The 15,370-nt window shown below is 38.1% G+C and overlaps 1 protein-coding gene across 26 annotated transcripts in view; it reads right to left on the bottom strand.

The window, feature by feature from the left end:
* Positions 1-2,370: 2,370 nt before the first annotated feature.
* Positions 2,371-15,370, bottom strand: part of MFF (mitochondrial fission factor) — a 31,577-nt gene continuing 18,577 nt past the window's right edge. For 18 of the 26 annotated variants that reach the window (XM_031037207.2, XM_081813483.1, XM_081813486.1 and 15 more), the window contains 5 exons: positions 13,901-14,059; positions 10,536-10,568; positions 8,922-8,981; positions 6,050-6,134; positions 2,371-3,221 (listed from right to left, as the gene is read on the bottom strand). In XM_031037207.2, coding sequence (XP_030893067.1) covers positions 3,090-3,221; positions 6,050-6,134; positions 8,922-8,981; positions 10,536-10,568; positions 13,901-14,059 — 469 coding nt within the window. In that variant the 3' untranslated portion in view covers positions 2,371-3,089. The remainder of the gene's footprint in view (positions 3,222-6,049; positions 6,135-8,921; positions 8,982-10,535; positions 10,569-13,900; positions 14,060-15,370) is intronic. The other 8 variants (XM_006741691.3, XM_081813470.1, XM_081813475.1 and 5 more) reach the window with 4 other exon arrangements.

The raw sequence follows: 15,370 nt of genomic DNA on the forward strand, positions 1-15,370 counted from the left end.
TTTCCCTTAATTTTCTCCTTTTGCATTCTGCCGTTGATAGTACTCATCACAATGGCAACAGCACTTTTATTTGTGCTTGTTTCTTAAATTTTACTCTCCTCCCATAAGACCATAAGCTCCATGATTGCAGAGATGTTTCTTTTACTCACTCCTGGTATACTCGGGGCCAAATACAGTGCCTGATACAGAGTAAGGTAATTATAAATATTTTGTTGAATTAATGAATCTTTTTTACTTAGCTTTTAGTGAGACTCAATGCTTACTGAATCAATGCCAAACTGCTAATAGCCATAAAATCAAAACACAAGTGAAATGAACATGACCGCTCATGGACTTGACTGAACAATACAAGAATCAGTGACAGTGCAACCACTCTTCTCATCACCTTGGAAATGGGTGAGATGATTCTGGTTCTCCACAAGGTCATGAAGAGACAGGAACTTAAGCCTCTCGTGTCAGAAGGCACAAGAGAGGATGGCTGGCAGTAGCACAATCAGCTGAAGTGGCTGGTAAGTTATTTCTTTGCTTTTAGTCTTGTGGACGCTACTGCCATGGATTAAATGCTAAAGCCTACGGGCCACTGGTGGTTAAAGATCTTTTGGGGTGATGCCATCTCTGCTCTGGTACCTAAACTTACAAATGCATGTAGGTACACACACACACACACACACACACAGTCCACATCTAGTCATTTACAAAGCTCACTTATCTTTTTTTCACTTCTGCCCCCATGTTCAGTCTCACTGTGGCATCTTTACACTTTCATTTTTTTGCTGTGTCCACCATCCAAAACACTCTCCTCTCCCTATCCTTCAGCCTGTATCTCAAGTTCCTCCTCGTTTTTATAATCCTCTAATTCTTTAATAAGCCTCCCCCCCGCCCTCCTCCATGAATCTGTCAGTTCCTTAGGGTCAGGGCTCATGGCCTCCCTGCTGTAACTGCTCACTACAGAGGTGTGGTGCACAAGTGAGTTTCCACTTAGTGACACAACAACACATTGTAAGTAAACAGCAGTCACGGTAAATTAAACCTTTCTGAACTTGGGGCTCAGAAAAAGAGTTCGATTTCAATGTCAAACATAATGAAGAAGCTAGAAAACAGACATTCATGCAAGAAAGGGAATTCCTCTTGCAAATATATTTTCCTAAAATTATCCCTCAAACTGTAAATAACCTGCTACTGTTTCAGTAAGTATTCCCAGAAGTAGAGAAAAAAGAAACTCCCTTAGGTAGAGTTCTGTACTTAGTTGTATGACACTAGCCTGTTAGGTTGAGCACTGTAACTACCTGTAAACTCTTTTCCCACCTTCCCTGTCCCAGGAATCTTTTCTTCATTCTCTGCTTTTTGAAATCGTGTGTGTGTGTGTGTATGTATTTCAATGTTCAGCTCAAATATCTGCAAGTGTTTCTTGACCATCCTGACCAGGAATGAATTTGTTCCTCTGAACTCCAAAACCACTTCCTTACAATGATGAACAACTTCCAGGCGAGGGAGACTGGTGGACCAGGGCTTGGCTTTGGAGTGAGAGAGTCAAGCTCTTCTATTTTTTAGACCTGTGACAAGGCGAAGACACGTTTCTTTATTGTCCCCTTTTGGGTGTTAAGTTGATTTCCTATTTACCCTTTCACTGAGGGCAGTCTTTTGGGGTCCCAGCTTCATGCAGAAATCTCCTGTCACAGCTAGTGCCTTGCCTAAGACATGGGACTGTATTCTCCTGCCTTCTGTACAGCCACTAAGGGAGAAAGTTCTAGATCTCCAGGGTTTGGTAAAAACTAACAGGAGAAAACAGCTTTCATATTTGCTTATCTCCTGGAATGTCTGCTTTTATTTCATTTTTAGCCCTAGCAGAATCCTTTTCATGCCTGCCCAGCAAAAGAAGTGCTAATTTTACCCATCATTTCTATCATTTTTGTGGTTTCAATTGGGAGGATCACTCAGAGAGATACTGAAGATGTGTGGTGAATACTACATTTAACTAAAATGCTATCTGTTTCTGAATACAAAATCGGGGGGATAATTCTGAGAGCTAAAGGCTCCCAGGATTTCGTTTCATTGGTACACTTAAAGCTCACAAGATTTAGTATCTTAGCTAAATACTACGATGCAAAAAGCATACACCAATCAAGCTCTTTTCCTCTGAAGCACCTGACAGATACCACGACTTAGAAAACCACCTGTAATGCTACCAGCGCCGGAGGTTGACAGGATGGAAATCGGAAAGGAAACACGGCAGGTTCTTGCTACCAGCCAAGTCATTAATTGCATTACCTCCTCCTGAGACAGGAAGACTCGGGTTCATTCATGGTAATATGATATGAAATACAGCTCACACCACAACATGATGAAATAAAATTTTTCGACAAACATTGCTTTAGTTGACAGTTTATTAAATATACTACATTTGTACCTTATTCTGTAGTTTTTTAAATCATTCACACAGGGACTTAGTAAAAACATACTTTATAGAAAACCATCTGCAAAACTAAAATAAAAATAAGAACACACATTTTACACACATGTTAGATAAACTGCTGGAAATGTTAGGAATTACTGTAATGGAGGTGACTGGAAAACATGAAGTGCCTTGACTTTATCAAATCTAACACCAGACCATGACTTCAGAAGTGTTAATGTTGAAACGTGGGTGCAAAAGTGTCTATTAACAAAACTGTTCAGTCTAACAGTGTTTGAGAAACAGGACAAAATAAAGTACTATTTTTCTTCTACAGATACTTCTCTAAATCCATTTCCTATGCACTCTCTCTCCCATTCAGAGAATTAATTGTGTGAGCTGATGAGGCAAAAATTCCTTTAAAAAAACAAACAAGAGCCTATTTACAAAACATGCAAAGGGAGAATTTTAAGGTGTTTGTTACTGCAGATCTGCGTAAAAGGGACTACAGCTGAGTGAGAGAAATATACCTTCACTTCTGCAAATATCAGTCCTTCCCCCCTCCTTTCTGGAAGAAATACATGTTCAGTGCATGGACTATAAAACGGCATACAATGCAAAGACAGAAACAAAGAAGTTTGCAAATTCTTTATATTTCCAGCTGTTGAGACAATATTTTTGAGAGCTGAGGTTACCTCTAGCGGCGAAACCAGAGCCAGCTATTAAGCAGCCAGAACGCTACAGTAATTGAATACATGACCATTTCTCTTTTAGCACGCTCTTTGTTCTCCTCTTCTAGAAGTTGTAGACGTCTATTTAGTTTGATTATCTAAGTGAAAAACAACAACAACAACAAACAAAAGAGAAACTTTAATGCACGGAGCAATTCGGTTCTTATAAAGCAGTATGATTTTTCAAAAGAATTCTTATAAACATGGAAAGTTTTGTGGGGAGCAAAATAATCTATATGTAGAAAAAATGTTACCCATGACAGCTTAAATTCACTGAAATAATCTTCTCCTTTTCCCTTCTCCAAATTTCTGAGTCAGAGAAAGTGTAGTTTCCTTCCTTCCTTGATTCAATGTGGGGCGAGGAAACTGTTGCATATTGTGTGCTATTCTGATCGAAAAGACCCAAGTACACATTTAGGCAGGCCTAACACAGCAGAAAGGATGAGGGGCTCCGGCTCCTTTCTAGAAGCTTCTGTCACTCAGCTTCAGTTGTTCATCTTTAACCTGCTTTAAGTGCCTTCTCCGTCCACTCTGAGTGACTGGGAGAATCTCCTAAAATAACCTATTACAGCGGGCCCTGTGCTCTGCCACCCAGACCCTTTGGGACTGAAAGGCTAGTAATTCTCGGGCTGCTAGGAGTATCACTGGTTGACAGCACTCTGCCCTCGGCTGTTGGTCCCTACTGTGCACAGCGCACACACACTGGGCTGAACGACTGCCTTGGCCTAGGCTCCTTCACTGGGGCAGCAGCATCAATAACCAGTTAGTGATGGGGTGAAAGGCCCAGGCCCCTCATTCCAACTCTGAATGGTCACCTGGCTTCAGAGCTCCGCAGGAGGCTGGCCACATGCAGCCCTTGTTCTGACTACACTGCAGCCCAACACTCCCCTCTTGCCCCATCCTGCTTCCTTTCCTTCCCTGAAGGTGGTCGCCTCAGGAGCACTCCCTGGGAAGCTCTCTTCGTGCAAACCGTCATCCCAGAATCTGCTTTCTGAGGAGTCTGACCTGCAACACCTATGTAAAAACACATTATAAAAGCAAAAGGGATTGCTAATGTTTTATCAGAGAGGTTGAAGGAGGAGCATTTTCATAATGCAGAATCCTTAGCACTTCAAGGACTGAGAGAACTACAAATTGGGGGTGCGGGGTGGGTGGAGCCAGGAATGGGAGTCTATGGGCAGAACCAGACATAGAGGTGCAGAGATAACCATTTTAACAACCTGAAAAAGTACTTCAGGTTTGGTCAGTGCTGAGCAACCATTTTCCGCCTACAGCCAATTCAGTTATATATATATATATAAAAAGGAGCGCATAAAGATTACCTTTTCCCAACCATTCACAACGAGAAGGGCTTATTTGGTCCCATGGGATATAAGGTTCTTACACTAAACAATCCATTTTATTGTCAATGAAAAAAATCGGCATTGATCTTGAGCCGTTAAAATATTTTTATCTGGGCTCATCTGAGAAGTAGCAACACCAAGGCAGCTTTTGAATGTCCCACGTTGATCGTGGACTACACTGTGTGTCTTGGAGCCAGGTGGCCCGCGAGTCCCTCATCCCTAGCCTGGACCCGATGGCGTGCAGCTTGCTGAGTCTTCACGTTGGCAACAGGGCAATGAGAGCCAGAGAAGCATAGCTTCCAAAGCCGCCAGGGTCACAAATGTGAATTCTGCAGAATCTTCTTGGGACTCCGTTTTGTTACTGATCTCAGAAACTCATAGTTTCCCAGATGGCTTCCTACTACTTTTAAATTCTCACAGAATGTGTGTGACTTGCTTATAATGACTGGTATCTTTGTCCTCCACTCGTTCACGCCCTAAGGTAAAGACTGAATGGATGTTGTTAAAACTCTGAGGCTCTTATTACACTTTCAGGAAGGCAAGGTTGTTGGTGTAATGGTGAATTCAAAGACAAATGCCAAAGAAACCCCCTTCCTTCGATAGGCAAGGTGTAAATAAGTATAAGAAAATATGTAAGAACTTATAATACAGCATCCACTTGTTTTAATAAGTGAGACTCAAAAAAGTAATATTTGCTTCATATTATCTTTTTATTATATTAAACCTTTAAAATGATATTCAGATTTATTCTTAATGCTAAAATAGTTTCTTCATCTTAGAAATACCTTATTTCATTCACCTCTCCTCGGCACAGACACAATTACAACACCGACTATGCCTTCTCCACACGTACGTGTCTATGCGATTCTAGAGGCTGAGGGACTCATATTAAAAATGTGTGTATGCAACTATAGTTCCAAGACAGGACTTTTCATAGAACACAAGAACTGTGTTTATAAAGACACTGTGCGAAGTGGAAGCAGTGACTTCCAAAATGGAATTCTCAGGGTAACAGAGGTCCCCAAAGTGACTGTTCCACATTTCAAAAAGTCAAACAAGCAATTTATGACTATACCAGTTTGCTAAAACTTCAAGATTGTTTGTTATTGGCCAGAATTATACCAATCCATCCTGCTAATACTGTTTTATGCTGATCAAAACATGTAAATGGTGTTTTAACATATCTTTAATGAAAATGGAAGTCAGGGCCCCTGGGTGGCTCAGTCAGTTAAGCGTCCGCCCTGTGGTTTCAGCTCAGGTCATGATCTCAGGGTCGTGAGATCAAGCCCTGCGTCGAGCTCCGAGCTCAGCAAGGAGTCTGCTAAAGTTTCTCTCTCCCACTGCCCCCCACCCCGTGCTCACTCACTCTCTTTCTCTCTAAAATAAATAAATAAATAAACAAACAAATAAATCCTTTTAAAAAAATGGAAAAGTCAATTACGGCTTATTAAACAGCATGACAAATAAAATATTTCAATTCATGGGTTCCATTGGACAGAAAATGATAAAATGTTAAAAAAGTATCATTTAAGATATTGTATGACTGTACTTTAGGATTACATCTTATCTGGTACGTTAAATACCTGTCGTCTTAACGAAGCTGCATCTACAACAGTCATGTCGTCTGAAGTTCCTTCAATTGTTGTATCTATATGTGACATGCCATGCCTAGCAGATGAGAAATAAAAATACAATTTAGTATTAGAAAAGAACTAAGAGTATCTGGCAAGTTATGTCGTGTGTTGGGTTACTGTTCAAAAGACTGATATTTCACAATATGAATTACTAAAATATTTTACCATCTGAATTGGTACTAACAAAGGAAAGCAGAGGAAAAAGTATAAGTATTTTGTGCACTGATTTAAGAGCTGCCACTCTAGGATATAACAATGCATAATTCTTCCACAAACTCATGTCTGTATGTACTTCACAAGAGTCCCTGCTGAGACTCACTGGCAGGGAACACAAAGTACACTAACTCTAGCTAAAAAGATAAGACAGATTTTTTACTTCTCCTCCTCTTCTTACTGCCTTTTCTCTTGCCATTTCTACTCTTTAACTTATTTCTAATTACCTATCTCGACTGTGTCTCCCACAGAAGCAATTATAAAATTGCCTGAGTACATCCTGTCACTACGTTCAGATCCAGAATTGGCTCAATGATAAGTCATTTAGAGGCTGTGTATAAAATAACATTGGAAAGCCACTAAGAACAACTCCAGAGAAAGCACATTAAGAAATACTTCTTTTGCAAATACAGTTACTTCTAAAAGAGCACTGATTTTTAAATGCATGACAATAAACCTCTGAGAAACAAATACACACAAATGCTATTCTTCCCCTTTGCCTGGATTTCCACTTTTTAAGCTTATTTTAATTAAAGGCTTAACTGACATATAATTTACATGCCATACAATTCACCTCACATGTTTATGTCCTATTTTAATCCTGTATGGTTATTTCAGTGCAATGGCACAGTAACTTTCCTGAATGAGCAGAATATAAATAAACTGAATTAAAAAGTAACTCTTTTGTAATCCATACAGAGTTGGCACACAGATCATATATTCTAATCTTTCAAGCAAGTCCCCATTACAGAAAGCACATTATCACACAAAGGGGTATGAAGAGAATTAGTTTTCATCCAGACATGTTAAAGACACGTCTATTCAGAAAATCCTTGTTTCATATGCTGTTGAAAATTTAATAAAGTATGTGGAACAGAATTTATAATTTTTCAGTGTGCTCCCAGCCAGTGTCGTCATTCTGAACACTGATGATAACTATACGTGTTGCAGTTTCAAGGACTGATGGTGTGCACTGACTCTAGATAATCTAGAACAATCTCCAAATGTTCCTTTTATGGTGAAATGAACTTGCTTTCTCAATTACCCGCCCCTTCCTTCACTGTTAAGACTAAATATCCTGGAAGACTGACAGCAACTGCATCAGTAAAGTGAGCTAAGTGAGCAGATGCTGGGACTATGGGTTTATAAATATCTGAGTTAATCATTCTCTTAAACATTAAGACAGAATTATTAAAGGATTAGAGGAGAAAATAAGGGTTGAAGATTCCTTTTCTCTACACTTGATCTTCAAAATAAAACTTTTCTATTTCTCTGAGATTACCTATGAGATATAAACTGGGTGGGGGGAGAGGGGGAAGGGAAGCAATGCCTTCAAAGGTAAAGGGACCTAGGCTGAACATGGAGAAGGAAGTGTAAGTGATAGGGATTACTCAATTTAAATCTTGAATTAAGTAAGGTGTTAAAACATCTGTAAAGGAAATCTTCATTTGCAAAGAAATCTAAGGATATGGCAAAAGGCTTTACCTATATAACAACATACAACAGAAAAAAAATTACTTTAAGGTGTGTCTTAAACTAAAAGCTGTATTTATCAGAACTAAAAACTGTAAAAAATGCTAAGTCAGATCACAGACTGAAAGTTCTTTCACAGAAAGAGAAAAGGATCACAAACCTAAGTTCTAACTTCGGGAAATATGCAAGGGTAAACTTACAATGGATTGAATTAATACTGTGAAAGAAACCAGTCAGCAGAGTGGTAAGGGACCACCAAGGATACACGTTTCAATTCCTCTAACCTGAATTCAATATTATTAAGAAACTGATGTTTCCCTCTTCTCTTGCCTAAAAATCAACATGCCAGAGTCCTCTCATCATAGAAATAACGTGGACAGTTTTAAATCTACTGCAACAGAGCATATATTTCTGCTTAAAATAAAATTAGCTCGGAAAAAACGACAGTAATGGTATCTGTGAATACCAACCAATTTTCTTTTCCCCAGAAGATGGGAGATGGGGATTTTGGCACCTTAGAACCCTAAGAATTCCTATGTGCCATTCTATCTGTCTTTGTGCATGACAGGAAGAAATAATTACTCAGGCTAGGAATCCTGTATGAAAGCGCTAAAAGGGCAAAAGTAAGAGGGAAAAGCTTAAATCAACAGATGATAAAAACTCTTCAAACTAAATTCCTTTTTTAAACGTTGAGCTTTCTAGACTGTGAATGCTAATTTCCCCCCATTTAAGATTACGCCTTACACAAAGGTTTCTCCACACACTGCAAGTGACACTACAATTAACAACTAAAAAGGAAATGGTAGACAGAACCCTGGGCAACAATTATAATGATGCACATAAAACAAGACTTAAAATGACTTTTTCTGTGTTTCAGCATGATCCTCTGTAAGCTCCTAAAACTGTATTTAAATAAAATATCTCAGATGTTCCCATGATTCCATTTTTCTTCAACCTGTAGTAGACAAATGTCATGAATGACTAGGCTCGCTGTTCTCAGAGAAAAACAGGATGTACTCAGGATGTGGAAGTTCGAGCTATAATATACAGGCATGGCTACTACATGCACTATGTCCTGCAAAATACAAATTCAGTCAACTATTTACCCTGATAATTACAAAGTCTCAAAATTTACCTGACGTTGTCATGATGAGGATTAGAAGTGGCGGCAGCAGACCCACCACGCAACACAGGTCTAAGGCAGGTTTTTGCGGGAGAAGGCACAAGACAGAATCAGGAAACAGAGAAGTAATAAAACAAAAGCAAAAACAAGACAAAAAAAGTCAAATAGGATTATATTGTATGTCGTAATACAATATAATATCTTTCAAATACTTTAAAAATTTTTGTATCACATGGCCTCCATTTTGATTTTCATAAATTTAATGTTTCACCATGGGCTAGAAAACAAAAGGGATCTATCTTGTGTGACAAGACAGCACACACATCAAAAGTTTTCTTTGGTGCCTATTATTTTAATTTATGAAATTCAAGACAGAGGACAACGCTATTTAAGAAGTCTAATTTCTCTTTTCTAGTTGGAAAAAGAAAATCACTAGCCACTTTTGGAAGCATGTCAACAACCGGTTAGTAACACCTGCATGATCATGGTTGCTCGTCTGATAACAACAGCCCTGTCTCGAAAATTAAACATGTCAAGCAACTCCCATTTCCCACAATTCCTTCCCTCCCACCTCATTTGATTCACGCCTGATACCTTAACGTAGCTGTGTCTCATTCAAACTTCGGCTCTGGAGAGCAAAGCCGTAAGTTCTGGAGCTGGAGCGGTCTGAGCACAGGCTCTGAGGGCTACATGATGGCACATTACAAAGTACAATCACATGTGTGAGTCTCATCCTGAGACAACCAGGAGTGACATACAGGGCTGCTGGGAATGAAGACTAAGGTGCACTGGACAACTTTGTGGGGCTTTTCATCAGTTTCAGTACATACTTTGGTTCTAGAGGACAGTTAGTTCTCTACCTAGGTAAGCAGTAACCTTTGCAATGAATTTCATTTTTAAAAATCAGAAAACAAAAGCTCTCTGTGGTTGCTGGTCAATTCCCCCAAAAGTAATCAGCAACGTTTACAAACCAGAGAAAGGAGGCTGAGCTATAGGGTCCATATGAGGATTTTAAGAATTATTACCTTCTGTTTTAAATGTCTCATTCTCTAAATACTGATGAGGTTTTTGCCTGAATTGGAAGTATCAAGGCAATACTTAATTTTGGTAAACATTTAATACCAAACGAATTAGTTTTTTCTGTAAGTTGGTACAGCTGTAGAATTTTGGTTACAATACAAATCACTACTTTCTGTCGAGTTAATTCATACAAGGAAGTTTTAATGTTTAGCTTGTACATTTCCTAAAGGCACTACTGGTGCTTAAAGAAATTTCTGGGGCCTAGAGGATAAGAGATTCAGAGACTTTCGGGGGAGACATGTTAGACTTCTATCATGCTGGCTAAATAAAGAACAGTGAGAAATCACGTATGCTTGAAACAGGTTTTTAAATCGTCCCATCCTACTCATATATTCACTCTGTGGCATTAGGAAAACTTACTTCATTACAGTCTTGTTACACTAATAGGAGGAGAATGGTCAACTAAATGAAGCACCTGCTGTGTGCTACCTAAAGCTCTTCTTAAAAAATTCATACTGGTATGTTCAAATGGATCTGCCATATTCAACATATTCCACCACAGAGATTTCCCTTTTATAATGCAGAGCCAGAAAATAATACAGTTACCTTTCACAACGTATTTCATTTTGTCTTCTCACACTGGCAATTGACACACATAATATAAAAGTAAATTAGACAGGTATTTGGCAAAGTTAGAAACTTCAAGTACCACTTTCTACCGTAAGTATGATTTAATACATTAAAAAAATCTTTTTAAGTTTGATCATATATTCGACAATAATGTTTTGTAACTAAAGCGGCAAAAGGGAAAGAGATCTAAGGTTCTCCAAGTTCTAGCACCAACTTGTATATTAACATTTTTGAGTAAATAAATGCTCTGACTTAATAAAGTATGTGCTTCTTCACTAAAAAAACGGACACCGCTATGGTGAATAAACAGTAACATATTTATATGCATACTTGCAAAAATATCAATTATTTACACAATGATTTTGTATTCTATTCACTCAAAGCCAATACAATCTGCTCAAGAAAAACTGTATAAAAATAATCAAGCTCCTTCTAAAGATAAAACTTAAGCATGCTAAGCATGACTAATCTGTTGATATTTAAATAATGTTCTTACATGAGAATTAAGTTTCTTTTTTTAAATGTCAATATTTTGCACTGGAGAATGAGATATGGAGTTCTAGGAGATGTCAGGAGACATGGGCATTTCCTGAGCAGCCAAGGACTAAACACAACAGAATAGCAATAAAGTTTTTGATATATCAATTTTCCAAATGCACAGCACTGACCTGTGTAAATAAACTTTTCTAATGTGTACCAAGGATTTAGCTTTGTCTCCATGTGGAGCTTGGTTTTAGACCAAATAAGTTCTCATAAGAGGAGAAAACAAAAATATAGTACATAAACCTTTCCACAATGTTCCTTAAAATGTCAACTAAAAATTGTTCTTCCATCAAGCAACTGTGAATCTGCATTGATAATAAGGCAGGCAGGAAGTTTTTTTCTTTCTTTCTTTCTGCCAAATAGTTCTAGCTTAATTTAACTGTACCTAATGTGAGGGCAGAAGACCAAAGATAGGATATTGCATTAGCATAACCACCAAGAGTAATAAAATTGAAAAGAAAAAAATGATATACAGAGCAAGGAACATAAAAGCACTTAAAACTTTATAAGCAGTATTATTTTAATAATCATGCAAGTAGAACATTATCCAAATTTCACATTCCTACTTCTTGTATCTGCAAAGTCATGCCAGACAGTTCTCTTGTAGAAATAAAAACTGATTTGGTACTTACAATTCTGATTAAATCCTGTTCAACATTTAGATCATAAGAAATTTAAATATAATCATGGAGGGGAAAAAAAAAAAAAAGGAACCCTTTCAATAATGAAAGCATCCAGTAAGACTAATAAGAATCTAACCCTCCAGGCTCCAAGGTAACAACTAATGGTGTGTATCCAGGAGCAAAGAATTATTAATACAATTACTTCATGAATTTTAAAAATCTCATTTAAATAAACAAGAAAAGATCATTCCTTTTCAGAAAATGGATTTTAAAGCTATCAATTCATTACATTAAAAAATAAAGAAAATTTCATTTAGGGCTCAAAACAGCTTTTCATAATAAAAGAATACAAAGTAAATTCTAGAATAGTAAGATTTCTGATTTTGTATTTTTGAACTTGAAGCAAAATTCTTTTCCATTATGGAGAAGGACTGTTTTGTGAAGCCATAATCACTTAATTTATATCGAATTTATAAATATCTTTCTCATTCAGATATTTTCCCTGTAATAGCATTTGATATGACAAAATTTGACCTCATAATCTGGTCTCTTCTAAGGACCTACCGTAATTAAAAAGGGAAAGAGGGTACCTGGTGAAGAATAAACCTATTTTAAGGAGGGAGTTTTAGAAAATAGGCCTTTGGGAAGATCAGTTCTTAAGTGCCAGGTACTTCATATTCAATATCGTTGGAAGCATCTGCCATGACCCTAAATAAGGAATCTGATTGAGGCCATTATTACCTATATCTTATATAAAGATGGTGGTGGGGGCGGAAAGAGTCCTCACAAGAATCTAGAAAACTAGGTAATACTATTATTATCCCTCTATTTATAGATGAAGAAAATGAGGCCCAGAGAAGCTAAGCAATTTGTCCAAAGCCCTCATGCAGCTAGCTATTCAGTGGGGTGGATCATGACGAATCTGACTGGCCCCCTGAATCCATGCTTTTTCTTCTGAACCATGCTGCTTCTTACAGAATACAAATACTCTCAGATAGTCCTCTAAACCTTTGGGGAGGGGGATGCATATGTATACACACATGCATACATACATATACATGTACATATAATTTTTCCCTGCTACGAGCTTTCTGTTTTAAGCTCTTTCCTGGTGCAGCTTTAAGTTCTGGGGCCCAAATGGATAGCACTGCATCAACCCTGGGAAGGCTTAGAAACACCAGTCGACAGTAAGGACAAGTGTTCATGAAGTATGGTAAAACCTCTGAGGCTTCTATGAGGATCAAAAGCACTCAACAAGAAAGTCTGTTCAGAGTGAGCCACAAGACATATCAATTCCTAAGGTAAGAAACAAGGTTTACTGGAAGGGCCAGCTTAATTTACTGGGAATTCTTCAAAAGTTAACAGTCTACTAAAATGACCATGAAAATTCAAACACTGGCTCACAGAGTCACTAGATAAAATGCTTGGAGTTGAAATGAAACTGCCTATACCTTTCCCACACTATGCCAAAAAGCTCCCCAAATGTTATCTTTTAAAAACACTATGTAGTGAAGAAGCAAGGGCAAAAAAAATATCTGAAATAATGGCCAAAAAGAATTTGTATAAGCAAGCCTAAGTGTACTACTACTGATTTCACTTGGGGATGTTCAAAAGTGAGAGAAGTTATCAATACTGAAAAATATCAGTATTTCCAAAAAGATAACAGTACTTGGGATTTCCAGTATAGGCCTAGAAATCCGTAGCTAAAAGTAAAAAAGTGTCCTGGCAGCTACACTGATACTGTCCTCTCAGATTTGCTTCATTAATCCAACAATATGAGTATCATAAATGCTTCAATCAAAAGACTTACTAAAGAAAATCAGTATGCTTCAGTCCAACATCCTACACTCAGTCCAACAGGAGGCCTCCCCATATTCCAATGGAGTCAAGTACTCAGAACAGGTCAACAAAGCCTTTGAAAAAAATCATTATACTTCCTGTATATAGTTATTAACTGAATACTCTCCCTGACTGAAGAGAAGCTAACAGAATCTTGTGAAATGTGAATTTTGGACAATAATTTCAAATTAAAAGAAAGCAAAGCAAGTTGTTTAAAACCACTTCATCTTGGAAAGAGACGAAGGTGCAAACACAAAAGGAAGACACCACAGTCCACTAACAGGGAGCCAAAAAAATATGCATTACAGCCAGCAAGAGTCACTGATGGCCAATCACCTGCGATTTTCATCCAGCACATCCAAGATCTGCTGGTAAGCCCTACGGGTGGAAGACTGGATAAGCGACAAAATGCCTCGAGCAGAGGAAAGATTAGCTCCATCTTCAGGTAACACTGGGGGAGGACAGACCCGAATCTGTTGTGGCGACGGTGTCACACTGTTCACACAAGCACAGCAAATGAAGAGAAAAACACTCAAGTCAGATTTTTATAAAACTTCAGCTGAGCCGTTTCCCCAAACCCTTAATATTTTAAGAATTATCTTCGTTTTCTTGTCCCTTTTCCCACCCTTCACTTTCCCCTATGAAAACAGTCAAACCAAACAAGTTAATAAAAGTATTAAATTGTTTTTTAAAAAAAAGCAGCTACAGTGCAACATCTGTGACTGTGTACCCTTACGCATCAAATTAAGCCAACTGAATGTGAAAAAACAACTCTGGAACAGGAAGAGAACTACAGCAAGCGGTGGGGTCAACCTCGAGCTTTGGAGAAGCGGCGTTCTTTATTCGGTGTATGTATTCCAATCCAGTCAATCAAACCTCTCACAACCAACACTGCACTGTGACTTAGGGGTGGTGAGAAGGTTGACAGAGAGTTCTAGTAGAACAGTGTCAGAGCTCAAACACACGAATCAAAGTGATTCCATGAAAACGCCATTTCAAATACTTCACAAAGAAAGACAATGAAGCAAGCTGAGTTTATGATGTGTAAATTAAAAATGAACTAAAGTTTCAGGAAGCTGTAACAAAAGCATTTTGATAGCTTCATTATATTAAAGCATATGGTCTCTAGCTAAATGACTAAAACATAAAACTACTCCCAATTCGGTGCAGAGGGTGAACAGAGGCGGGAGATTTCTTAATTCTCCAGATGGGTGTTAAACAACCATTTCTGGGCTTCTTGGTGACATAATCTTAATCTTTCTTCCCTGTGTAAGCCGAGAGTCACAATTTCCTTGGCTCCACTGCCAGTGCTTAATAGAAGCTAAACATACTTGAATGAAGCGATTTTAGTTCTAACATAAACTCTTGAGCTTGGTGTATTTTCACAGAGCAGCTTAATGGTAGGGAATGATCAGCGGTGTGAGGTATTTAAGTGATACCAGAACTTGGCCATCTGGTTTGTCATGTTAAGAGGCTTTGTTGCAATAGAAGGACCATGACCCTGGGATGTGGGCTCAATACTTTTTCTCAGGGTCAGGGCAAAACCCCTTAGGCTAAAACTCATCCTTGTATATTTCATCCAAAAGAATGAAAGTGGAGCAGACAGTGAACAACTGAAAAGAGGAAAATCTTTTATTTTGACTTGTGTAATCTTTTCTAACTTAACATGCATTTTGTTTGGAAACCACAACATAAGTGGGATCATTTTTGAAAGGACAGCTGACATCTAATATTATTCCCAGAGTCCCCAGAACATTAAAAACATCAAAAACAAAATCCACAATTTTGTGAATAACTTTGAATGTC

This window comes from Leptonychotes weddellii, chromosome 3, assembly GCF_054177405.1.
Source record: "Leptonychotes weddellii isolate Sample4059 chromosome 3, ASM5417740v2, whole genome shotgun sequence".
NCBI lineage: Eukaryota > Metazoa > Chordata > Mammalia > Carnivora > Phocidae > Leptonychotes > Leptonychotes weddellii.